This window comes from Populus trichocarpa, chromosome 3, assembly GCF_000002775.5.
Source record: "Populus trichocarpa isolate Nisqually-1 chromosome 3, P.trichocarpa_v4.1, whole genome shotgun sequence".
Lineage (NCBI taxonomy): Eukaryota > Viridiplantae > Streptophyta > Magnoliopsida > Malpighiales > Salicaceae > Populus > Populus trichocarpa.
In genome coordinates this window covers 2,494,238-2,520,390 of record NC_037287.2, presented here as the reverse complement: position 1 = coordinate 2,520,390, position 26,153 = coordinate 2,494,238, and the positions used below count along the sequence as shown (strand labels likewise).

The 26,153-nt window shown below is 36.7% G+C and overlaps 2 protein-coding genes across 4 annotated transcripts in view; one reads left to right on the top strand and one right to left on the bottom strand.

Annotated features, from left to right (window-relative positions):
• The window catches only part of LOC7478156 (copper-transporting ATPase PAA1, chloroplastic), a 31,238-nt gene extending 16,115 nt beyond the window's left edge, over positions 1 to 15,123 (top strand). Inside the window, exons 10-17 of one of the 2 annotated variants that reach the window (XM_024596828.2) lie at positions 614 to 664; positions 762 to 934; positions 1,967 to 2,099; positions 8,255 to 8,352; positions 8,980 to 9,220; positions 10,087 to 10,290; positions 13,317 to 13,397; positions 14,333 to 15,123. In XM_024596828.2, coding sequence (XP_024452596.2) covers positions 614 to 664; positions 762 to 934; positions 1,967 to 2,099; positions 8,255 to 8,352; positions 8,980 to 9,220; positions 10,087 to 10,290; positions 13,317 to 13,397; positions 14,333 to 14,587 — 1,236 coding nt within the window. In that variant the 3' untranslated portion in view covers positions 14,588 to 15,123. Of the gene's footprint in view, positions 1 to 613; positions 665 to 761; positions 935 to 1,966; positions 2,100 to 8,251; positions 8,353 to 8,979; positions 9,221 to 10,086; positions 10,291 to 13,316; positions 13,398 to 14,332 lie in introns of both variants that reach the window. The other variant, XM_024596827.2, reaches the window with a different exon arrangement.
• A 1,399-nt stretch (positions 15,124 to 16,522) lies between these two features.
• On the bottom strand, positions 16,523 to 25,767 carry LOC7480787 (potassium transporter 7). Of its 2 annotated transcripts, XM_002303153.4 has the most exons (10): positions 25,322 to 25,766; positions 24,996 to 25,224; positions 24,652 to 24,900; positions 24,423 to 24,473; positions 23,160 to 23,420; positions 20,751 to 20,803; positions 20,479 to 20,599; positions 20,000 to 20,254; positions 17,650 to 18,172; positions 16,523 to 17,425 (listed from the first exon to the last, which is right to left on the bottom strand). In XM_002303153.4, the coding sequence occupies exons 1-10, from the start codon at positions 25,610 to 25,612 to the stop codon at positions 16,891 to 16,893; spliced, it is 2,568 nt and encodes an 855-aa protein (XP_002303189.2). In that variant the 5' UTR covers positions 25,613 to 25,766; the 3' UTR covers positions 16,523 to 16,890. The 2 variants fall into 2 exon arrangements, with proteins under 2 accessions (XP_002303189.2, XP_024452806.1); XM_024597038.2 differs by lacking the exon at positions 20,000 to 20,254 and having other exon boundaries at positions 25,322 to 25,767.
• Between the last annotated feature and the right edge of the window lie 386 nt (positions 25,768 to 26,153).

Below are 26,153 nucleotides of genomic sequence, written 5' to 3'. Positions count from 1 at the left end.
GTTAGTAAGGTTTGAATGGGGCATTTGTCCAGACATATACATAACAAACTCTATCAAAGAAAATGCTTGGAGTCTGAATTTTTTATCCTGAGTTTTACAACAATCTTCCTCAAATAAAAAACAATGATTTATGCCATGGAGAATGAGCAAACTATTTTACCCAATGAAAACTGAGAAGACATTGCTCATAATGTGTTCCTTGTTTCGCTGATGGAGACATTATTTATCATGATGCCAAGGATGGTGACAGGATCCAAAGATTTGATTTCAAAAAGATCAAAGGACCGTGCTTTCAATTCTTACATAAAATAAAACTATGGATATGATGATTGTGACTGTAGATTCAAATCACTTTGGTAGTCAAATATCATGATACATTTGTGCACTATGGATACTCAATAAAGGCATAGCACAACTTTTGTCAACATTTTGACTGCCAACCTTGTCTTTCATTTCAACGTGCAATCTAGGAGCTTCCATAGAAAAATCTTTTTGATTATTTCTTTAAAATAGAAAGAGTTTTTAATCTCTTATTGATTCCATGGTGTTGGAATGCTTCGCTCTTCTGCCTGTTCTTTTCCATGCAATAGTGACATGTGTATCCTGAATGCAGGTTGTTGCTTGTCCATGTGCACTTGGCTTGGCCACACCCACTGCTGTACTGGTATCTTCCTTGAAGTACCCCAGTTTCATCATATTTTCACATTTAATTGTTGGACTTTGATTGACCATGGGCTTCAATATTTTTTCATTCTTTCCAGGTTGGAACTTCATTGGGAGCAACAAGAGGACTGCTTTTGCGTGGAGGAAATGTTCTGGAGAAGTTCTCAATGGTGAATTCTGTTGTGTTTGACAAAACAGGGACCCTAACAATTGGCAGACCTGTTGTAACGAAGGTTGTTTCTCTTGGAGGCATGGAAATTACAGATTCACAGTAAGTGGTGGTAGAGGTTTTCTTTATATTGAGGGATTATCTGATCTTTTTTATCAATATCTTTTCCGCTTGTGATGCTAATTTAACAAATTCACATTTATGAGAGATTTTTTTTCTGATTCACAGCTAGTATGTTAGAGTTCCATCATGAAAAATCTGTAGTAGATTATCTGTTCTATTTTTTTTTTTAACTTTGATCATATTCATTGTTTCAACCTCAAGGTTGTGTTTATGTATATTGATAAATGTGTTTGAGCAGTTTTGACCTTACAATCATGAACAGTTTTTTGTGCTTAAATACTCTTATTCATGTTAATGTAGGAATATAATGAACCAAATTCAGGGTGTTCTTTTCTTTCTTCTTTTTTTAACAATTACTGGTGTGATCCACTTTTGGTCTTGGTATCAATTGTAGCAGACTGCAGATTTATTTTTGTGATCCCATTCTAAGTAGTAGTTGTTATGCATTTTCAACCTTTTCATTAAAAAATCAAATATCATGCGGAAGTTGTTTTATTCCTTGGTGAATCAAATGCATCTGCTTGACTGCAGCCAGTCTCCCAGCTGTCAAACTCAGTGATCTTGGAAATACTACTTATCTTTCAATTCTGTGCACATTTTAAGTAATTTTTCCTGTTGAATTCTGCTATAGCCAATTGAAGTGTTAATGGTCATGCTTCGAGTATTCCAAGAATCTTTTTTTTTCACTTATGCAACTCTTTATTGATGTACAATAGAAAGAGTGAGCGATTTCAACTTCCTCCTTTGGTTATCTTTGATTTGACCATATTAACCAATTCAAGGACTAAATCTCAAATTTTTTAATTTTGGTCCTTTAACAGTTTTTGGCTGTAAGAATCACTAGAAGATACAGATAAATTCTAATTGTGTGAAACTTGAGTGATTAGATACTTCTGTGGAAGGTGATACATGCAAAGTGTATGGCTAACCCAATAATGAAAGTTTCATAAATTATGCTAAATTTGATTGCTTTAGTGCATTTGAAGTTCAAAATTTCATGCTTTGATGCAGACTAAAGCCAAATGCTACGTGGTCTGAAGTTGAAGTTTTGAAGTTAGCTGCAGGTGTGGAATCAAATACCATTCATCCAGTTGGAAAAGCTATAGTAGAAGCTGCACGGGCTGCTAGCTGTACGAGTGTGAAGGTATATATGCATCTCGTGGAAGTTTTTCACGTTATTATTCTTGGAAAGCATGGAAACAAATAAGAGATGTGCGTGTTAGAGCAATATGGATACATCAAGAATGACAGTTCTGAAAACTATAGGTGATGTGGGACAAGAAAGGAGATATAGAAATTAGGGATGAGAAGGGGATTAAAGGGGCAGGGGAATATATACAGGAAGAGAGAGTAAAAAGAGAAGATGACTTGTTAGTCAACAATCATTTAGCCTATTGAACATAATAATACACGCCCCTATGTAGGCACCAAAACACTAACGAAACTCTATAACACAACAAGAAATAGAACAAATTCATAGACCATGTGAAAAGACCTATCAACGCTAAAAATCATGACTAGATTTTCCAAATAAGAGACACAATTAAAGATAATGTAATACCTATCATTCCCATGATATATATTTTGAAAATCTTCCACTTATTTTCCATTATTCTTCCCATATTAGACCACAATTTCTTAGGATTGCATAGTAAGAAGTGTTCCATTCTTCATTCCTCAACTTGAAATAACCTACCGGGTCTTCATGCCATTTGAATTGCCAAGTCTCAAGTCCATCCAACAATTTTAATGGGATGCTGAAACTGACTTCTTGAATGCAATGCTTTTACGAACAATGAAATCAAGATGATGAGCCTAATGCTCCAAATTTGTGTGCAAGAATTCCACCCGATGAACTTCTTTACCAAAACTTTTATCAATTTCTACTTCCTACCATTCAAATTGTTCTTATATGTTTTCTATTTGTTTTACACCAGGCTCTTTATCACAAATTTAAAGATAAGAGATTTCTTGCTCTAAATATGGTTGGTTGCCGGTAAAATTAGTTCCAAGTTTCATGAGATCTTCTTTAACTCTTTTTCTTCTTTAACTTCTTGGGAATTAGACCTTGGGAACCTCGTGTAAAAATTTGAGCTCGATCTAACGGTCAGATCTTCTGTTATGACCTCTTTTAGCCATTACTCAAGTCTGGTGCAATCAAGCCTGCTATTAGGCTTGGATCTATCTTATAAGTCCATAAAAGCATTTGTTATGCTATTCACAGTCTATTTGTGGCAGATCTCTATTTGAATGTTTAGAACCTTCAGTTTCCACAAGTCCGGTAGCATCAAAAGCCAATATGAATTTCCTATGTATTGCCTTTCACAAGTCTCCATGGAAAAGTTTAATCTTCTTTGGATCCCTAAAATGTTGTCTTCCTATTTTAGGCCTAACATTGCATATCCAATAAATGACCCTGTTAACAGAATGGTTTGAATTGCCTTCACCTTTCGACTAGGCTTTCATTATATAGGAAAAGTTGAGCTGTACATGGCCATTACAAAGAGGGAATCTAGGGATTTAAATAAGGTCAATTTCCTTTCCTATTCAATCATTTATATTCTTATTCCAGCATACAGTTGTAACAGCTGTGACTTTCCTATTTCCTATTCAAGCATACAGCTGCAATAGCTGTATGCTTGTGACTTTCCTATTTCCTATTCAAGCATACAGCTGTAATAGCTGTATGCTTTGACTTAAGTCTTTCTATTGACATCCCCCCTCAAATTGATGCGGGCTGGTCCATAAGCATCAATTTGGTAGTAAGAAAATGATGACGTTGTCGGGTGAGAGTCTTGGTAAAAACATCAGCCACCTGAAGATTGCTGGACACATGTGGAAGTGATATAGTCTGAGCCGCAAATGCGTCACGAATGAAGTGGCAATCCATCTCAATATGCTTTGTGCGCTCATGGAAGATAGGATTGGCAGTAAGATGAATAGCACTGGTATTATCAGCAAAAAGAGGAGTAGGAGTGCACTGCTGAAAACCCAGCTCAGCAAGGAGCCCGTGGAGCCAGATGATTTCGGAACAAGCTTGGGACATAGCCCGGTATTCAGACTCAGTAGAAGACTTGGAAACACGATCTTGTTTCTTGCTCTTCCAGGAAATAAGTGCAGGGCCAAGGAACATACACCAACCAGTAATGGAACGGCGAGTGTCGGAACACCCGGCATAATCAGCATCACTATAAGCAATAAGATCAAGGGAAGTACCAGCAGGATAGCAAAGGCCACTTCGAATGGTGCCATGAATATAACGAAGGATGCGGCGAACAGCAGCCATATGGAGGTGCCTGGGAGAAGCCATAAACTGACTAACCTGCTGTACAGCAAAAGAAATATCAGGTCTAGTGTGTGTAAGATAGAGTAAGCTGCCCACGAGTGTACGATATGCAGCTGGGTCTGATAATAAATCACCCTCATCTTTGCGGAGCTTGAGATTAATTTCCATTGGAGTATCAAGGGGTGGCAAATGCTGGAGACCAGCAGCTGCCACCAAGTCCATGGCATACTTGTGTTGGGATAAAAAAATGCCATGGGAACCAGCATGAATCTCTAGACCAAGAAAATATGTTAGAGGACCTAGATCCTTCATGTGAAAGGATTTCTGCAGATGCTGCTTGAGTTGATCAATCAGAGCTAAATCAGTACCGGTTATGACTATATCATCAACATACACCAATAGAAACACAACTCCATTTGCAGTCTTACGTAGAAACAAAGAGGCATCATATTTACTTTTGAGGAAATCAAATTGAAGAAGGACAGAAGTAAATCTCTCATACCAAGCACGAGGAGCCTGTTTGAGACCATACAAGGAGCGGCGTAACTTACACACAGCAGAGGTAGGAGTGGAAAATAAGCCAGCTGGTGGGCGCATATATATATCTTCAGTGAGATCACCATGAAGAAAGGCATTCTTCACATCCAATTGGTGCAAACACCAATGTTTTGAAGCTGCGATGGCCAAAATTGTACGAATAGTACCCATTTTAGCCACTGGAGCAAAGGTCTCCTCATAATGTTCTCCATATTTTTGATGGTTTCCAAGAGCCACCAATCGTGCTTTATATCTGTCCAAGCTGCCATCAGCCTTGATTTTAACAGAATAAACCCATCGACATCCAAGAGGAGTCACACCAGAAGGACAATCAACAATATCCCAAGTCTGATTAGCTTCTAGAGCATGTAACTCTTCCTGCATAGCCTGCTGCCAGCATGGTTCTTTAGCTGCCTGTGAATAGCCAGTAGGGATAGAAATAGAGGATAAAGTGACAGAGAGAGCAGCAGTAGAATGATGTGCCACAGATGAGGTAAATCCATACTTAGCAGGTGGTACAGATATTCTAGAGGAGCGGCGTAAAGGAGCCAAAACAGGTACCTCAGAAGCCATAGAAGGCTGCAAAGGAGGAGCAGATGACAAGACAGAAGCTGAAGGGGGCAGCATAGGAAGTCTTCTTTTGTACACCAAATGGGGCTGGAACCGGTCAACTGGAACACTTTGCAAAGGAGAAGAGTCATCAAAAAAGGGTAAAGAGGCAAGAGAAGTGGCTGAGGAGGAAGACAAAGGAAAGAAACATTGATTTTCAAAGAAAATAACATTTCTAGAAACATGAACTCGATTAGTGTGTGGATCAAAACATAGATAACCCTTTTGAGTAATACTATATCCAAGAAAGGCACACCTAATGGACTGAGCAGAAAGTTTATTTCTATGAGGTGGAGGAAGATGCATGAAGCATACACACCCAAAGGTGTGAAGATTGGTGTATATAGGATGGCAATGATGAAGCCGAAAATATGGAGACTCTAGACCTAAGACTTGTGAAGGAAGTCTATTGATGAGATAAGTTGTTGTAATGAGTGCTTCTACCCAAAACTTTGGAGGAACAAAAGATTCAATGAGCAAGGTACGAACCATATCCAAAAGATGGCGATTCTTGCGTTCTGCTACTCCATTTTGTTGAGGAGTATAGGAACATGATCGTTGAGAAACGATACCATTAGATTGCAAGAATGATTGGAAAGCATGAGACATATATTCCCCTCCCGAATCTGATCTAAGTGTCTTAACAGTGGCAGAAAATTGAGTGTTAACCAATGCCAAGAATAGTTTGAACATAGAGAAAACTTCTGATTTGTTTCGCAAGAAATAAACCCATGTATAGCGGCTGTAGTCATCAATAAAAGTGACAAAATATCTGTAATTTGCATGAGAAATGACAGGACTAATCCCCCAGACATCACTATGAATTATCTCAAAAGGGTTTGTGGCTCTACTGCCTGCAGAAGGAAAAGGTAAAATTTTACTTTTGCCAAGTTTACATGTAGCACAATCAAGGAACACAGTTGAAGCTGAATGTTCTTTATTACTTATTAACCCAGATTTCAACAAATGAGAGAGGATTCTAGGATTTGGATGACCTAGACGTTTATGCCAAACTTCATTGAACACTTTAGGTGCAGTACAAAAGAAAGCTAGAACAGAGGAAGGAAGCAAAGTGCGTGGAATAGGAAGTTGGAGAGAAAATAAACGTCCATGCTTAGGCCCCTTCGCTATCAGCTGTCCTGACATCTGATCCTGTACAATACAGCCACGATTAGAGAAGTTTACATCACAATTATTGTCCACAAGTTGACCTACAGAAGCTAAGTTTATAGCAAGCTTGGGTGAGACAAAAACATCCTTTAAAAAGGGAGGTACATCACCAACAGCTATGATGGGAAGAGTACTACCATTGGCTGTTTGAATATGTGAGGATCCACAATATTTGCGGATATTACTTAACCCATGCAAAGAGTTTTTCATATGATTGGAAGCACCTGAGTCTAAGATCCAAGTATGGGCTGAAGAACCAGTACCTTGAAGTCCAAGTGTGGAGAAAGCACTCACAATCATTTCTTGCACCATCTCTCGGGTGAGTAAATTTGCTGGAGGTTGAGTCTGTGAAAAAGGGGAACCAGCAGCAGTAACAGCAGCGTGATAAGCTTTGTTGGGGCGTGGAGGACGGATAGGACACTCCTTAATGATGTGGCCTAGCTGCTTGCAGTAGTTACAAATTTTATGAGGACAATGGGAAGCAATATGTCCGTACTTCTTACAACTATAGCATTGAGTCTTGCTCATATCGCGACTCTTCCCCTTGCTGTAAGCAGAAGCAGCATAAGCAACTGAGACACTGGTAGAGGCAACTCTTGCTTGCTCCATAATGGTTTGAGTATGGAGACGCTGCTCTTCACGCAATAGTTCGCCAAAGCAAGCATCCAAGGATGGAACAGGATCGCGATTGACGAGAGAGGCACGAACGGGTTCATATTCTGGTCGCAATTTCATCAGAAATTGGTCGCGTTGGCTGATTTTATGGACTTGCTGCACTGCCAGCACACCTTCTGCAGAAACCTTGGCTGTAACAAGATCAGAATAATCACTCCATAAGGCCAGAAAACCAGAATAGTAATCTTGAATAGAAAGATCTCCTTGGGTATAGTTGGCAATAGCCAACTCAAGCTGAAAACGCCTAGCATTGTTGTCTTGGTTATAAACTTGAGTGAGATGATCCCACATAGCCTTTGCAGATCTATAAGGACGCAAAGAAAGGATCAGATGTGGCTCCATAGAACTGAGAATCCAGGACATGATTTGTGCATCTTTGGCAGCCCATGCTGCCTTAGCAACCACAGATCCTTCAGCAACCAAGTCTTTGTCACTGCCATCTATATGGCCCCATAACTCCTTTCCCTTGAGAAAGATCTCTAACTGGAATGTCCAGGCAGCATAATTTTTGCCAGTAAATCTGACACAAACATTATCTGACTTCTCCATAAAGCTATGACTAAGAAAGAAAACAAAAAATCTTAAGAATTCTGTGAGAAAGCACCAAGCTCTGATACCATAACAGAATGGTTTGAATTGCCTTCACCTTTCGACTAGGCTTTCATTATATAGGAAAAGTTGAGCTGTACATGGCCATTACAAAGAGGGAATCTAGGGATTTAAATAAGGTCAATTTCCTTTCCTATTCAATCATTTATATTCTTATTCCAGCATACAGCTGTAACAGCTGTGACTTTCCTATTTCCTATTCAAGCATACAGCTGCAATAGCTGTATGCTTGTGACTTTCCTATTTCCTATTCAAGCATACAGCTGTAATAGCTGTATGCTTTGACTTAAGTCTTTCTATTGACACCTGTGCAGCCAGGGCATATGGATACAAGATTGAATTTGTGGTGGGGTATGATGTATTTTGCTTCACAGGTATTTCAAAATTTCTCATGGAAAAGCTATTTGTAGCAGGTGACTGATGGAACATTCATGGAGGAACCTGGGTCTGGTGCTGTAGCGACCATTGAGAATAAGGTGGTTTCTGTTGGAACACTAGATTGGATTCAAAGGTATTACACTCATTCCTTGCTATGTATAAAGTACCATAGCCTGTAAGTTAAGATAAGTCTACGATTCTAAATAGTGTGTTGATTTTTGTCTCTCGCTTTGAAAATTGTCGTATCAGTGTCAGTTCCATATGCTATCCACATTGCATATCTGTTTATTAGTTGTGCTTCATGAAATTTCAAGAATGGCAAAAACAATATTTGTTATAGGAAAAGGTTGTTTGTGGTATTCTGGACAGTTTTATTGATGCAACAAACTGTGGTAGCACCTCTGCATGATTTCAATTTAAATACCAGTAACACGAATATGGTATATTCAAATGACCTTGACCCAAGATTCTGAACTTGACCATGACTACTTCAATGAGCTAGCAAACGGGCATAATGCCATTTTACGTCCTTATCCCTTGCTACATGATAATTCATATAACATTTTTCTCAAAGGATAAACCCTCTATTACATGTGAGAAGCTTCTTCTAAAGTTCACCTGGGTAAAAGCAAATGAGGCGTGAATAGCCATTGGAGTACTTAATTAAATGTAGCATGCTTGCGCTTCCAATAGAGGGATATACATTTCTGATATTTTTGACAAATTACAATTATAATTATGAGACATTTTGCTTCTGCAGGCATGGTGTTTGTGAGAATCCATTTCAAGAAGTGGAGGATATTAAGAATCAGTCTGTTGTCTATGTTGGAGTAGATAATACACTTGCTGGACTTATATACTTCGAAGATCAGATTAGAGAAGATGCTCGCCATGTTGTTGAGTCTTTGTCCTGTCAGGGAATAAATGTGTACATGTTGTCTGGTGACAGAAAGAAAAATGCTGAGTATGTTGCTTCACTTGTTGGCATTCCAAAAGAGAAGGTAAGAAAACTTTAATTTTCTCTCATATGCTAAAATAAAGGGTGAGAGTTTGCACCCCAAATTGTCTTGAACAACTACTGAATAGAATTTGCCACTTTCACTTGTTTGATATAAATCAAAAGGTGTTAGAACTTAGTTGGTTATTCACTATCCTACTAAAAAAAGGAAAAAAAGAAAAAAAAGGATGGCTTCTGCTTTGGAAGATTATGTCCAAATCATCTAATAATTTGATACTAGTTTTTCATATTTGAATCTTGTTTCTTGAAGTTTTTTGTAGTTCTTTCCATTAGGAAATTGTAATGACTGAGACATGAAACACTTGTGCCTCAAACTGTGCTTTTGCTTCAAGGAGACATGACAATGTGATGCCAGTCATAATTTACCTTGGGAATGCCTTTGCTTTAGACATATGCCAATTTAAAATTCATATAAGCATGCATGCTGTGAGCAGGAGATTTGTTACCACATGAATGCTAACACGCATATGTAGCTCAAAAATCCTTTTACAGAAACCAGCATCTCCACTAACCATGATGGAAGCATGAGATTCTTTATGTTTCATGTGTTATACATGCTTCATTTTTAAGCAACCACATTAGGAATTTAGGACACTTGAGCATCATGAGATGGAGATGCAAGCATTCAAATGTCAAACTATGGCTGTTTTAGTTTCAAGCATTCGAATACGAAACCAAAGACTGGAGGTTCCTGGAAGAGGATAAACTAAAAACCAACAGACCAGGCTTGAAGAACTGATCATATGGCTGTCTATTTGATTTTATAGGATGTTAAAAAACTGATAGTATGAATAATAAAACATCATGCATCCCTACTTGCTGATTTTGAAAACATGCTGTGGATGGCAGGTGCTTTCTGGAGTTAAGCCAGATGAAAAGAAGAAGTTCATCAGTGAACTTCAGAAGGATCAGAATATAGTAGCCATGGTTGGTGATGGAATAAATGATGCAGCTGCCTTGGCTGAGTCACATGTTGGAGTTGCCATGGGAGAAGGTGTTGGAGCTGCCAGTGAGGTATCCTCCATTGTGCTGATGGGCAACAGGTTGTCACAGGTAATTTGAAAGAAGTAGATAATCTTAAACCTTGGTTGTGAAGTAAATGTTGTCTCTTCTGCTTGTCCCAAAAGGAGAGAAGGGGGCAGTTTTATTTTTAAGCATAGACACATAGCGATATGGAACACAAGTGCTTTGCTTTGCCTTCTCTTATGATGCCCCGTCCATCCTCGTAGCTGCCAAAATTATAGCTTTGTCCTTGATGTAGTAGTTCTTCTGCATAACACTCCTTTTAATTATGATTCTCCTTTACCATATCAACTTCGAAATTCTGGACAGTTTTAAGTTTTTCTAATGCATATAAATGGTAGAAGACATACCAAAAGTTCCTTCTGATAGTCAAAATGAGAGGTTTAATTAGATAGTGATGGAGAATAAATGGAAGACTTGCAATATAATTATTATAGGAAGTTAGAGAAAGTTCTGTAATAATAGTGAATTCTTAGATAAACACCATATCCTTTGTACAGAGGAATTGGGGATGAGAAGAGGTAAGCAAGGGGCAGAGGAGTAGAGTTAAGACAGGAGTAGAGTTAAGACAGGAGAAGAGATAGGGAGAGAAAGAGAGGAGAAAAACAACTGTAGGAAAGAAGTTTCAATTCTGAATAATAATTCAGCTATCCTTAAACATGATGATAGGTATCCTTGTGTATTCAAGTCCTAAATAAAATAGCAAATATAATAAAATACTAAACATAATAAAACCCCAAATACTCTTAAAGATTATAACAGCCTAAAATAAGTAGATTGTATAATTAAGATAGACTATAAAATAAAATATAGCCTCTAATTTTCCTGTTATATTTATTGTCATGGTGTGACAGCATTATATTGCAAATTTTCCAGTTATTCTCCATCAAATAGCCTCAAACAAAACATTCTCTTTTCTTAAGTCAGAGCTGTAAGACTTTTGTTACCATTTGAAATTTAACCCAGCATACAGTTTTTCATGGCTCTACCATCTGTATTTCCTATAGCCTACACATCTTTCATTCTCAAGCACTGTTGTAGTCACCAAGAGCTGACATGTGAACTCTTCATTTCTCTTTAATGCCTAAAGAAAGAATCTATGCCTGTGATTGAAATTCACATTACAGCACAGTTTTTTGTAGCTCTACTCCTCTACCATCCCTGTTTCAGATAGCCTTTGAATTTTTGGCTCTCAAGCACAACTGCAGTCACAGAGTTGTGACATGCGAATCCATAATTCTTATTTTACGCACAAAGAATGAAAATATGTGGTTGCAAGTGAAGCACATCTTTTCTTTTGTAATGTCAGAGTATCCTGCTGATGCTCACTGTTTATTGCATATTACTCTGCTAGAATTACAATTAAAGATATTTGCTCTAATGAAATATAGTTTCTTGGTTTTTCTCCCTAAATGAGCTGATGGGAGGGACAGAACGGGACAAACATAGTTTAAAATCACGACAGGGTGTAAAATAGCTGTTGTGGCTACTGTACATGTTGCCGATCATTTAGCAATTTTATAATAATTTGTGTATTTTTAATAATTTTGCTAAATTAACATCATGATAACACTTGCTCGTTGTTTAATCAAAATAACAAGATTCTTATCTAATAAAGGTGGTTGAAAACATTCAAAACTCAAATTAACATAAATTTCTATATATTAACAACACAAAAAATATTCGCTATGCACCTGGACTAATCTAGCAAATAAAAACCATAAATTCATATAACTATAAAGAATTTTGCTAAATACAATTTTTCAATAATGTTTACAAAATAAATGTAAAAGAGTTGAGATATTACATTGATTATTGAAACATAAGGTGATCTTCCCTTAAAAATAAAAACTCTAATTTTAAATTTTATTTATGTCCAAGACCATGATATCCTGGAAGAATTTGATATGTGTAAGTGGAAAAAGTAAAGAGAGTTGAAAAAGATATGATAAAATGAAAAAAAGAAAGTACATCAGAAGAACATCGAGAGTAATGCCTAGCGAGGTTTCCGTCCTATATTATGAACTTTAAGGTGTATGAAGTTTAACTTGGGTTGATCTTCATTTAACTTAGGTTGATCTAAACCAAAAGCCAACCTCACCTAAAGCAAATTGTGTTTTGATATTGAGAGCCATTTCTGGATTAATGCCTAATTCTTAGAATATACTTAGAAACTACCTTGGCTTTCCAAGTGAAATTGGGCAAATAGAAACTGAATCTTGGGAATATGAGCCATATATGAAAGGAAAAATTACAAGTTATCAGACACATCTGGACCTTGCACCTTTTTATTGAGGCAATGTTGGGAAGTCATGATTTGACAATAGAAAGTGAGAAATGAAGATCATGAGCTTCATGCTCATTTAAGTTTATTACAAGTGGGAGTTCCAAGACATTAATTTCCAGGGAGACGTAAAATGGGGAGGATGGGAGCATCATGCTAAGTGAAAAGGTGATATAGATCTTGAGAAAGGATGCAGTAGCATTATAACATGAAAATATATTTACCATTTCAGTATATTGAAATAGAAAAGTTTTATTTTTGGACACAACTTCATGTTCTGATTGGTTGTGTTGTGTTCAGCTTAACAGCATGCAATCCAATTTTTGTGCCTTGCCTTGTCTCATATTAATTGACAGAATGAATGTCTCTGTTAGTTGCATGTCCTTGCCTTGTTCAGTCTGTATCCAACATTTGTTGGTCAACTATGCCATCTTGTGCTGGTGGACTACTTTACATGATATTACAATTTCAATCTTAGATCTCTTACAGCATTCTCAGATGACCCTGTAGGACTGAGAAGACTAGAAACAGCCTTAGCAGTAACTTCTTTACCTTGGTCTGGATCAAAGCAGTAGTCATGTGATCTATATTGAATTTCATCTTTTCTTTTCCATGCTATATTGTCTTCATGCACTGCTTTGACTAACCAATATTAGAATTTGATTTTCTAAGCTGATGCTGGAAAAGATTTTGACTTAGCTGGTCTGACCTCGGTATATATATAAGCCTATTGGTGCTGCTGTGTTATTGACTAGTATCATTTTTTTTGCAGGTGCTTGATGCACTGGAGCTGAGCAGGCTAACAATGAAAACTGTGAAGCAAAATCTTTGGTGGGCTTTTGCATATAACATCGTAAGTTTTGTTCTTTATCCAAGCAATGGCCATATGTTTCAGTACTAAAAATATATAATAATAGCAGTTCTGGGGGAAAGGGGCCATATGGCAGATCTTGGAAGCATGCACCTTGAAAGAGAGAACAGTAATTCTAAAGTTTATCAGTGTTGTATAAGTGTGCTGATTTCAGCCTAATAATTTAGTATGGTATAAAAAGCCAAGCAGTTGCATGTTTATGCCTGTTGCTGTTTGTTGTGATTATCACAGCCACACAGGGTCCAGGTTAGGGATTTTCAAGTTGCTTGTCTCTGTGAATGTGCTATTCAATCATGTCAGAGTTTTCTTTTTTCTTTTTATTTCCTTTCCTTTCAGTTTCTTTTTTTCCCACTGTTTTTGAATGAGTGTAAAAACAGTAGATATCTGCATCTGCATCGTTTCGGAATTAAACTTTCACCCCCACCTACTACGTACTATATATTTCTTTCTTATCCTGATCCCAGAATTCTACTCAGATGCAATTAAAAATCTTCTGTTGCTTTTCAAACTAAACTCCAAGACCTAGTTCATACCTGCAAATATCTATTTGCTTGCTCTATTCGGTGTGATTGCATCTGTGGAATTCCTTGCTAACCTCTTAAAACTCCGCTGAAGCTCCTTTCCACTCACCAGGTTGAGGACAACATACTCTTTTGCTCAACTCTTTCTCAGCCTACTGTCTGCACACACCCTCACCTTTTCTTTTTTGCATTTTGATTCCTTCAAAATTATAGAATCAATTGATTGTGAGGTAAATTTATTTCCAAGGTCTTGTAGCTCAGATTGGCAATTTTTCCCATCATTAAACAAGCTTAGCAAATCTCTATGCATCTCCTATGACTACAATAGGATCAAGCAGCTTTCACGTTGCTCTTCTTGAATGTTTTTTTCTGATGCTGCTTGTATACTACATGCAGGTAGGAATTCCGATTGCAGCTGGAGTGTTACTGCCAATAACCGGGACCATTCTGACACCGTCAATTGCTGGAGCCCTCATGGGTTTCAGTTCTATTGGAGTGATGATGAATTCATTGCTTCTGAGATTGAAATTCTCCTCCAAACAGAAAAAGGTCCACGGAGCATTTCCAGACCCCAAGATTTATTTGGATTCTGTTCTCTTGGACCAGAAGGAGAAAATTAAACCACCTTGGTCAGATTCTCGATGGAGGTAGGCATGATAGAAGTGCAGAGACTCAAACCATGGTAATTCTTCATGCTTTACACGAGCATTGGCATTTTGAGTTGGTAGATTGCAATACTAGAAGAAAAAAGGAATTGGGAGAGATTATGACATTGTTTTTGGTGACCAAATGATGAAAAGATGTGAGAAAAGCAACTAGAAAATGTCCATTAATGTGAAACTTGAAAGATGAAGTTGAGCTGAATAGAAGCGCTTTCGGTGACATTGAAATGTTGCAGTGACAACGATACTTCTCCTGGGTTTAAAAGCTGCATCCTTCGATTTCCAGTAATGGCTCTTGGTCCAAACCGTCTGCAGTTACTTCCAACAGCTATGGAAATTGAAAACATTATATATATATATATATATATATATATATATATATATGACATATTTAAACAGCCAAATCATTCTTTCCCTTCTTTTTTTTTTTTTTTATCTTTTATCGTCATCCTTATTATTGACTAACAACATCCTTAATCCTTTTTCATTATTTCTCTAATAAATTCAGCTCTTGGGGTTAAATTACATCATCGGATTTTTAAAATAGTGTTTGGTTATTGTTCTAGATCAAAAGGGATGTAGATAGTGAAAATAAAAATGTGTTTGGTTAAAGAGAAAGAGACATAAAAATAAGTCTGTTTTGAGATAATTTTAGAGTAAATTTATGTATTTTTAAAATATAAGGTTTAAACTATTTATTATATTTTATCCCTAAAATATTTATGTAAAAAATATTTAATTTTTAAATTGTTTATTTAAGATATGTAAGAATAAAAATTGTTATTATTATAGTTTTAAAATCAATCTCAAGGGTTGATTCAATGCAAAGCTCAAAACTCAAATCTTGAATTGGGTTGATTTAATTTAATGTAAGAATAAAAGTGGTTAATGTTATAGTTTTAAAATTTAATTTAGTAGTCGACTCGGGGTAAGGTTCAGGTTATAAATGGTGTTGGCTGTTGACCTGGGTCAATGTAAAAGAAAAAATGGTTATTATTATAATGTTAAAACCCGACTCGAGACAAGGTTCAAGTCACATATTCAAATTGACATGAGTCAATATAAAATAAAAGTAGTTATTATAATAGTTTTACAACTTGATTTGGGGATCAGTCTAGGACAAGGCTCGGGTTACGGATTAGTAGGTCAATCGAGGTTAGCTTAGGTTAATGAAAGTATAAAAGTTATTATTATCGTAATTTTAAAACCCGACTCAGGGTCAATCAAGGCAAGGCTTAGGTCAGGAGGTCAACACGGGTTGACCCGAGTCAATGTATGGATAAAATAGTTATTATCATAGTTTTAAAACCTGACTCAAGAGTCGACCCGAGACATGGTTTAGGTCACTGGTCAACCCGTCATTCAATCCTGGTTTTATAAGTATGGTTATTATAATATTATTAATTTCAATACTCAATGTAAATTAAAGTAAAAAAAAAATAATACCTAATTATTTTTTAAAATATATAAGTTTAATAATAATACACTAAGGATAAAATATATATTTTTAATATTTTGTTTTGTCTAACCAAATAAAATATAAAAATAGTCATTTTATTTTGTACATTACTATTAAACATAATTTTATCTCTATTTTTTTTATACTATTTCTATATTTTTTTTTCTTGGAATAATAATCAAACAGTATCGATAGCTTTGGTTGTGAATCCTCATCGAGGACAAAATAATACTTGAAAAGATAATAACGTGATAGTTTCCTGTAACATTCATTATCTATATTAAAATAAGAGGCAAACAAGTGAAACCCACCCTGTTTTGGGAATTTTTCCAACGTTAGTTCTGTTTAAAATCTGGTGCTCGTTTTGAAACTGTCTAAAAGCCACTATGGATGGAGTAAATGAGAGAGTAACACTAACACCAAAGCAGTGTCGTATGAAAATCATCGAACTTAACAAGAACTGAATCAGGTAATCAATTCTTTTAGGGACACTTAAAAAAGGAATTTCTGCACCAAATCAGATTCACATCACTTTAATGGTAATTACAGGAGTCAATTCCAAATTCATCTCTCAGTATAGTAAAAAAATCAATTACGTTGAACACAGCAGAAACTATCAACACTACAAAATTTCCCAATTAAAGATCTCTGCGGGTTGGAGATCCTATCCAAAGAGCTGGACATGGTCAGGAAGATGATGAAGTATGTAAGAACGCATGGATGTATCTCACATCGAGAAATTGCCCTAACCATGTGTGAACCAGAGTGTTCAGCTTCCAATCAACAGCAGTGGCGTGGTATCAGAATTACAGCACTAGTATCAAGATCAACTGTCAAACCATGTAAGTCATGCCAACCTGCATGAGGTGCGAGTGGGGCACGCTCAAATTTGCGGTTCCTCTTCTACAGTTTTTTCTCAGAAAAGCATAGAAGTAGTTTATGACCAACTTCTTGATAAACCAGGAGTCTTTCCTTGCCCTAATGTCTCCATGGCCAAGAAGATATACAACCCCAGATTCTTTAGCCTTGTGAATAAAAGACAGTTCCCTTTCAAGACTCTGTTCTGCATCAGAAGCAGAATCTGAGGGATACCCTATCTTTGCCTCCTCAGATGTGCTTGCTTCAGAAATGGACTTGCTTGTGTCCTTGTACTCACCTAGTAGAGGCACGCCAAGCGAGTAGACACTTCCATTCGGAGCTATTAAAACTCTTGTACTAGAGTAATCGTCATCATAGTCTGTATCATCATCCCCATCACTCTCTAACGAACGTTCCTGGGCTTCCCGACGAATGAACTTCTCAAGGCTCTCAATTAACAGCTGTTCAAATGCCTGGTGATTCTCTTTACGAACATCCTTGTAGCCATACCTGTTTCAGCAATAAAATTAAAAGGGTGAGAAGGTAAAAAGAAAAACAGAACATTGATTAATACAAGAAGATTAATGCCCATGAAAATCCCACACTAAACAATCAAGAAAAAATGACAAGTAGCAATAAAATTATCATCATGAAAGTTGCCAGGTCATCTAACTGAAAGTCACATGTTTCCATGCATCAAACATCTTCCCACTTGCAAGAATCAAGCTCATTACCTCGCAATACAACGAAATATGTGGTAGCTTTTTGGGCAGACTCGTCGGAAAAGGAACCTTTCGCCCTGAGGCACTACTGGAACTGGAACATACTTTATACACACAAATATAATCATTGAATGGATAGCCGGAAGAGTGGTAAGAAAATGGCCAAAAATAGCTGGTATTCCTTTGACCAGTTCATTGTATATCAAACCAATGCCTGGGGCTCTAATTGTTCCAAGATTGGGTCCCAATTCACGCACCAAATCCATTGACAGTTTTTTCTTAACTTCAGTTTCATACTTGAGCTTGCTCCCGTAGTTCCAGACTAACATTACAAAAAACATAACTACAGCAAAGACCAGTATGATCCAACTTCCATCTCCCACACCTCCTAGAACTGATGAGAAGAAGACCAATTCTATTCCTAGGAAAATAACCAAAAAACTCAGGACAATAATTATGTTTATCTGCCATATGAGAAGCATAACAATCGTTACTAAAATTGTTGTTGTCATCATCACCCCCAGCTCAGCAATTCCTGTAATAACAAATTACCATAGGAATAATTAAACATTCACATTAATAAGTACAAATAAAAAGCATATAATTTGATACAAAACTTTGAAGTGACTAGACTCTTTCAACACAGAGCAGATTATTGCATCAACATGTTGCATAAACACCAAAATAATTGAAGCAAAACATGGGTTCACTATCTGCACAATGTTCAATGTAACAGTTTATAAATGGAATCGGCTGCTCAAGAATAGCAGTAGTGTAACAGCTTTTCAGCTAGGATGAAAGATAAGCCAAAGATAAATGGAAGAAGCTCAATAGTCAATTCATTTCCTAGATATTCACAGTATGATTCAGAAGTTATAAACTATCACCAAAACATTGACTAGCGATCAACAGTCACAACATTGTAACTGCCACATACCGTGCACAAGAAAAACCCAACCACTGAAACTTCAGCAAATAATCAACTACATGAGTAATATTAAGATACGATTCATTTCCTTGTGAAGCTTCCACTCCTGTCTCCCTGAAGTTTAAATTTTTCTTCAACCAAACTGATAGGCAGGAATTTATCCAAGGCAAAAGAACTATTTCATTTATTGATCGGGGACTTTCGAGTCAGTTTTTGAAGATTGTGAGAATCCAGGCTTAACATTACTTACTCATTTTTTTGCTTAGGGGGTGTTTGGGAATATGATAGCCATTGTTTTTCAAAGTGTTTTTTGCTTGTAAATGCATCAAAATAGTATTATTATTTTTTTAAAAGATCATTTTTAATACCAACACATCAAAACCATTTAAGAACACCAAAAAAAAAATTAATTTGAAGCAAATAAAACAATTTCAAATTTTTTCAAAAGCGCTTTTGAAACGCAAAAACAAACGGGCTCCGTTCCGAAAGAAGATACTCGAGTATCAGTGGACAAAAAAGTATTAGTTCCCAGGCAAAGATAGCAATTGGTATGGTATTCAACACAATGATTAGGAATTGAGTAGCAGGCCACAAACATTTAATTCAAATGATGACAAACAGTAAAACAGGGGGAAGAAACAGTAAAACAGGGGGGAAGAGATAGCTAATAAGAGATACAGAACTGCTGCATTGAAAGCTGGCTTATTACTTTTATCACAATTCAGGATGGGCAATCACAGTTATGAGAAACTTTGCTCAATGGTGCAAGCATACACAATTCATGTGAATACCAAGGGTAATATGTCAAAAGACTTGCTAAAAGTAGACACTTCAAGACAAAATATTTTTTGAAAAGTTGTACAATTCACCAGTTATGTTATATCTATGGAAGTAGAAACTGGAAGTTTGCACCAGCATTTCCATTTAGTGTTGGTGGAAGCATTATGACATGCCTTCATGGTCGTTAATTCCATCCAACTGATTCTTTTCCTTTTCTTTTCTGCTGAAGTAAAGGTGACAATACTTCATTTGGTGTTCACTGGGTTATATCTAGGACAGTGCTTAGTAGATACCTGGTGGGAATTGTCTAAGACATGCAGTAGCATGATTGCATGCCAGAAGGTTCCGCTCAAGTCTTTTTAAGTCCAGAGCATTTGAAGTGACAGGCATGCTGATGGTGAAATTAAAACTGGGACATTGTGTTATTGGACCTCTATGATCTCTACTTGCTAGAATGTAAGATATAAACACTTCCTATTTCTTTCATTGGTGGTGCTTTATTCTATACTCCTAGGTATCCTTCACTTTTTTTCTTCAACACATTCATTATGTCATTAAAAAGAATGGAAACAAAAAGCAAACTCAATAATTGATGAACAGTTGAGATCAGAATGCTAGGAAAAAATCCAACTCAAACTAGGAAACAAGTATTACCATATGCATTTCCTATCTCAGTAATGCTTGAGATAGAGCAGACGAGCACCAGGCAAACTACCAGCAAAAACCAGTTTATGACAGGAATATAAATTTGACCCATGAATTTCCGCGAGGTATGAATGATTTTAAGACGGGGGAAACAACCAAGCGCTGTTGATTGTTTTATACACGAAAATGTAGCAGTAGTCATAGCCCGGCTAGCAATTAATGCCGCTAAATTAGCAACGAGGAAGACAGGCCAGAAAAAACCACCTGCAAGACACACAGCAAAAATTGTTGCAACAGAAATGAAACTAACAGTTTCCAAATGTTAGACAGGACTAAATTCAACTTTATACCTCAATAAATAATTTTTTTCCCAATACACGATGCAAAGTAAGAAGAACAAATGTCACAAGGCTGTGCAAGTTGCAGTTAGATTCTATTTTAAGAAATTACATTAGACTGTATCAATACAGATAAAAAGTGAAGCTTACTTGGTACTGAAGAATAGAAAGCATGCTCAGCCAGATCATCAGAGTAATGTTCCATTAGGTATGCAGCTTGACCCAAATAACCCAATAAAAGGCAAGGTAAAACGAGAAATACAAAGGTAAGCTGCAAATGATCACTATTAAATAAATCAGAATCGTAGCAATCATAAACTAACAAAGAATATAAAAACAGAAAGGCTTCATGACACTTGACATCAGAGAAACTTGAGATTCAACATCTGATACATTAAACAGGTATTTTCTTGCTTCTTTACCTGCACTGATCTCACAGAAAAGTAGCAAAGATCCGCAAACATTGCCTCAGATCCTTAAAAAAACAGCGAAGGAAGAAGCCATCAGCAGCAATCATAAAAGAGCAGTGCAGCTGCAAACATCACCTTCCAAGTTCATCATTTAATTAAGACTAGGACATTCTTTAAATTGGTGTGAATTATTTACAAGTTCCACATTACACAATGTGTGCCATTGATTGAGAACAATTGCTTTAAGAGAGCTCTGCTAAACAGCAAAAAACTTATATAGACAAAACTGGTATTGAAATTTATTCTGTCTTTGCTAGGAACATCTCAAGTCAAGATCTCTCAATCCCTGCCAGCACCAGATAACCATGCAAAGGCCCTATTTTTCTCATGAAGGCTACATTTGCTACTAATTTTCCAATCAAAGAGGACAATTCATTAAGAATTAAACTTCCTTTCTTTTTGTCAAATTTGGAATTGGAGGTATGGCCCATACCTCCCATGCAACAGTAGACATTATGTCATTCATATTATGCAAATTACTCCCCATCTCAACCTTTTCTTTTCTTTTTTAAATTAGAGAAAACCATACTAACATAAAAGGGATTTACAAAAGCTTGATGGAGAATAAATCATCCTCCAAAAAAGAAAGTAAATGGAAAAAAAAAAAAAAAAAAAAAAAAAAAAAAAACTAGCCCGATCCTGCTGAATATCAGCCAGGGAAAGTCCCTAAAAGAACCAGAAGCATGACACCATAAAGAAGAGAGGCAAAGTATCCTATCCCAAAAAAGAATTGTCTTAAATGTACTGGTTTTAAAAAATTCTAGCATTCTGATCCAACCTAGTACAGCATGGAACAACACATACACCACAAAACCATATCATCATACTATCTTTCTTCCTCCAGAAACAAAAGTGATTAACATGAAATCTGACACTATCACATGAAACCCAAGAATCCCCACCATTATAAACAATCTGCACCACATATCCTCACAAGTGGGCAATTTAAAAATAAGTTACTGTGATGCTCATCAATTTGTTGCCACAACATAAATATCGAGAGATAAGACCTTGTGAGGCCTTCCTATTTGCAACAAATCATCAACAACAAGGCCCTTACTTTAGAGACTTTAGAGGGTACCTTCCAAGAAACGGTGAGACAAAGAAGAGGGTAAAGAGTTAGCAAAATTGGGAAAATGACAAAGAAAAGACTTACACGAGAAAACACCAGACTTTCCAAAGAACATCATATGTGATCAGATCACTTGCCAAACAAAAGAATTTAGAATAGGAAGTAGAGAACCTCCAATTCTCTATCATTTAGATTCCTAAAGAAACTGAAATTCCAGTTTATATTATCCCCTTCCCCCTCCATTTAAAAAAAAATCACAAGAAATAGAAGCATTATGCAAACTGTATAGGTGATAAAAACATGGAAAAACAATAGAAAAGGGGAGTTTCGCCTAACCCTCCAAAACAAATCACCTCCATCTCTATTTTCATTGCCACCAGTTTCCTCTCCATACAAGTTACAAGCCATCTCCGGACCAAAGCAATGGCAATAGGAAGAAAGAATTCATTCCACAAAGCCCCATTCCTCTAGTTGAAATAGAAGTTCATCAAACCCTGTAATGAGGTAGATTTTTATAGTTCATAGATATTTAACCTTACTTTTTCTTTTTCCAGTTTACTTTAAGAAAAAGGTTTCTGGAGTAGTGGTACGTGCCATCAACTTCAAATAAGGTTATCATCTTAGAGGAAGTAAGCATTCCAAGCAAACCTGAGGAGCTAAGACAGTAAGACGGTTGCTATTAATCTCTTTCTTTCTCCTTCCTTGGTATATGTACAAGCCTGTCTCTTTATAGAAATTCCTTTCTTTATTTGTCAAAAGTATGCTGCTTAGTGAGGTTTGGGGATCTATCCTCTGTTTCTCAGTAGTTTAAGTGACTCCACTCTTTGGCAACATAACTCCACTCCATCATACTTTCAAGATTATTCCAAATGCAATCTCCATTCAACAAGAGAAATGGCAAGGCTATCCAGCACTCTCCTAAATTAGTTGATGAAAATTAACCCATCTGTATTGTCACTAACTCCCAAAAGATCACTCTTTTTAGGTCAATCAAATCCAGTTATCCTCTAACAACCACCATTTATCGATGAACTTTATAATTCCTGCTACATTAACCTAAATTCTTTCATGAGCTTCATACACCAATTATCCAACATTATTCAGCTTAGATGAACTTCATAACAGCTAGTGTGAGTATTATCCAACCACAAACAAGCAAATGATTTGTTGAACTAAATAGAGAGCCAACCAAATTTACATGTGGAATCAATAAGAACGTGGTACCACTAAACAAAAAAGGCAAGCACCATCGCATTCAAGCACCCAAAAATCCTACTTTAATGTGTTACCTGTTGCACATAGCAAGCAACCTCCAAGTGCACGCCAGCCCTTAGTTGAGTTCCTCTTGAAGAAGTAATAAATGTGAACAGGATTAAATGCCCTCAAGACACTGCTATCATATTTAACAAGGTTATAAATCCCAATGGCTGCAAGAGAACAAAACCATATGAATAAAGCAGGGCCTACAGCAAGTCCGACTTTACTGGTCCCAAACTTCTGTACACTGAATAAAATTACAAGAAAAGCAACCGAAATCATCACCACTTGCTCTGCACAAAACAAAACAAAATAATTAACTCAATATTATAGCTAGTTTTCCACAACAAAAAGAATACAAAAGGCAAGGACATTTAAATTTGCCAGTGTAGTAGAAGACCTGCAAGGTTTGCTAATTTGATTGCAGTCAAACTAATTTCAAAAAGGAAGTATTTTCAATCATTTTCCAAAACCTGGAACATGCAAGAAATTTCTTTCGTTTTTTTTTGGAAGTGAGGAGGGGGGCTAGGCGTAAACTGTTGCCCAACAAAATTCATCCACGGTGTAAATTCAAATTGATGATCTATTAGGAAAGTTCATCCATGCCCAAACTGAACCAGTGTCTTGATTCATGCCAAGCTGAGCACTACAATCATTAAGTTGCAGAGGGCATTAGTATAGAGAAAAACTCATTCTCCTAGTTGCTACTAGGTACTAAGACAAGTGCAAAATTCGGTGTATAAATCAGCTCCAGTAGTATTGAGCGCTTTCTGAACCATATAACCAGCAACTGATCTCGCACAATTTTGCTATGTAAACTATCCACACAACAACAGCTTATTCCTGCACCATCTTTTGATGCTGGGTTGGCATGTATTCCAAAGACATTCTATGTTCGTATAATTTACAAAATGACCAAAAAAAATCTTCTTCCCAGTCTACTTTTTCTGGCATTCAAACACTAAATATACAACCCAAGCTTCTATCATTCAATGGACAATCTGATTACAAACCCCACCTAGGATTACCCTATCTTAGATCTATAAATTACACAACAAACAAGTTTTTAGGTTATCAAAGTTACGATTATTTATTAATTAATTAATTTGACAGCGGTCCAGGTTACAATAACCTGCTGTCCAGATCCAGAACCCAACTTCCAAAACAAAAGAAAGAAGGAAAGGAAATGATTTGATCCGAATGTCCGGTCATGAAAAGAATAATTCATGAATAAAAAGTTAGGAAGAAACCCTATCTCTAATGAAAAAAAATTGGTTAACAGAATGTTAGATCACCTTGCTTAATTGAAGCCACTCCAACCTTTAGGCCACCAACAGCAGACATTACTGCATTAAGACAGACAAAGATACCTGGGTAAATCACAAGGTACTAGCTACTAGGAACCAAAGAAAAATACAGCAAACATGGTCTACAAAAAAAAAAAAGCAGTACATAAAAAAATCTAAAATAGCTTTTTTGCTCATATAAACCATGACTTAATTATAATAAACTCCAAAAACAGACCTGACATAGCAGGGGTAACAACCCCATCAGCAATCAACATAGAAGTACCAGCAAGCACTAGCATGAGAAGCATTCTTTTGAGATGGGGTGATGTCTCAAGTCTCTCCTTTATTTTCAAGGATCTCTCAAGTTCTGCTGAGGGCACCTTGAGCCTGAAGCTAGATATACGAGCATCGGAAGGAAGCTGATTAGGGAGAAGATTGACCTTAGCATGGCGACAAATCAAAGAGTACAGCGCAAAAGTGCCACCTGCAATGCAGTAAATATAACATGCAGTACAGTGGTTACAAGCCATAATCAGTAACTAACTAGAGAGGCAAGCAATAATAACTAATAACCAGTACCTTCGCCGTCATCATTGGCCCAAAGAACAACAAGTACATACTTAACAAGGGGAATCAATATCAAAGTATACAAAACCAAAGACAATGCACCGATGACATCTTCTTCCCCATTAACAGGTGCTTTGTTAAACATAACATGGAAGGTATACAAAGGACTTGTCCCAACATCACCAAATACAACTCCCAGCGTTTGAAATGCAAGTATTATTCTCCTTCCCACGCCCAATTCCTGCCACGCATTTTCCATTTCCAGATCAATTTTTTTTTCTTTTTTCACTTGTCAAATTCAATCAAAGGATAAATAAACAAAATGTTTTCACTTTCACCTCGTAGAAGTAGTCGTTGCGGTGGGCGCTGGGGATCTCTAGGGCTTCGACATCGAAGGAGTCGATGCGGGGACCAGTTCGGATCAGCCGCTGCTCGGCCGTGTCCTCCTCGTCTTCCTCCTCGGAGTCTAATCCACCACCGCGCCGCAGTCGACTATGTTCGTCGTCGTCGTCGTCCATCAGTGAATCATCCTCGTCGTCGTCGTCGTCTTGAAACACCCACCGTGACTCCACCGAGTCCATCGACGCTAGTCGACTCTCGGATCTGCCAATGCCGTTCTCGTCTGCCATTACAATTTGGATTCTGCTAAGGTTTCAGAATCCGATCGATTGAGTGAGGAATATTTTGGTCTGTGCGTCTTTTTTGTTTTCTAGTTTTTTTCTCTTTCTTTTTTTCCGATGGTTTTTCTATATCGCCCGAGGATCCATCAGTCGGTTTGAATTAAAAATCTGGTCACCCGGGTCAAAATGGACCCTAATGAATCCAAGCGATCTAATCTGGCATGAGTTTTCCTACACGTGATGTAAAATTTGCATAAGATAACCCATTTCTTAGAAAAATAGCATAAAATATTTAAGATAAACAATATTAGATTGTTAAATATTTTATAATGGTGACAGAGAATAAATAACCTGTTATTTTTTTTTATTTTAGTTGAAAAAATTAAAATACATAAAATAAAAATCTTTAAATACAAAACAATAACAATTCAAAAAAACAGAAATGAAATTTGACAAAAACACTTGTATTTTTCGTTGTTTTAGATACACAAAATGAGCATAAGATATTTTAGATAACCACTGCTAGATTGTTAAATATTTTATAAGGGTG

Excerpts from the sequence above, each read along its gene's own strand:
- LOC7480787 (XM_002303153.4), bottom strand. The coding sequence starts at position 25,612 with ATGGCAGACGAGAACGGCATTGGCAGATCCGAGAGTCGACTAGCGTCG. Across the intron at positions 24,901-24,995 it reads GGCCAATGATGACGGCGAAG|GTGGCACTTTTGCGCTGTAC; the intron begins GTACTGGTTATT and ends ACTGCATTGCAG. Across the intron at positions 20,255-20,478 it reads TTTCTATTCTTCAGTACCAA|GTGGTTTTTTCTGGCCTGTC; the intron begins GTAAGCTTCACT and ends TGTGTCTTGCAG.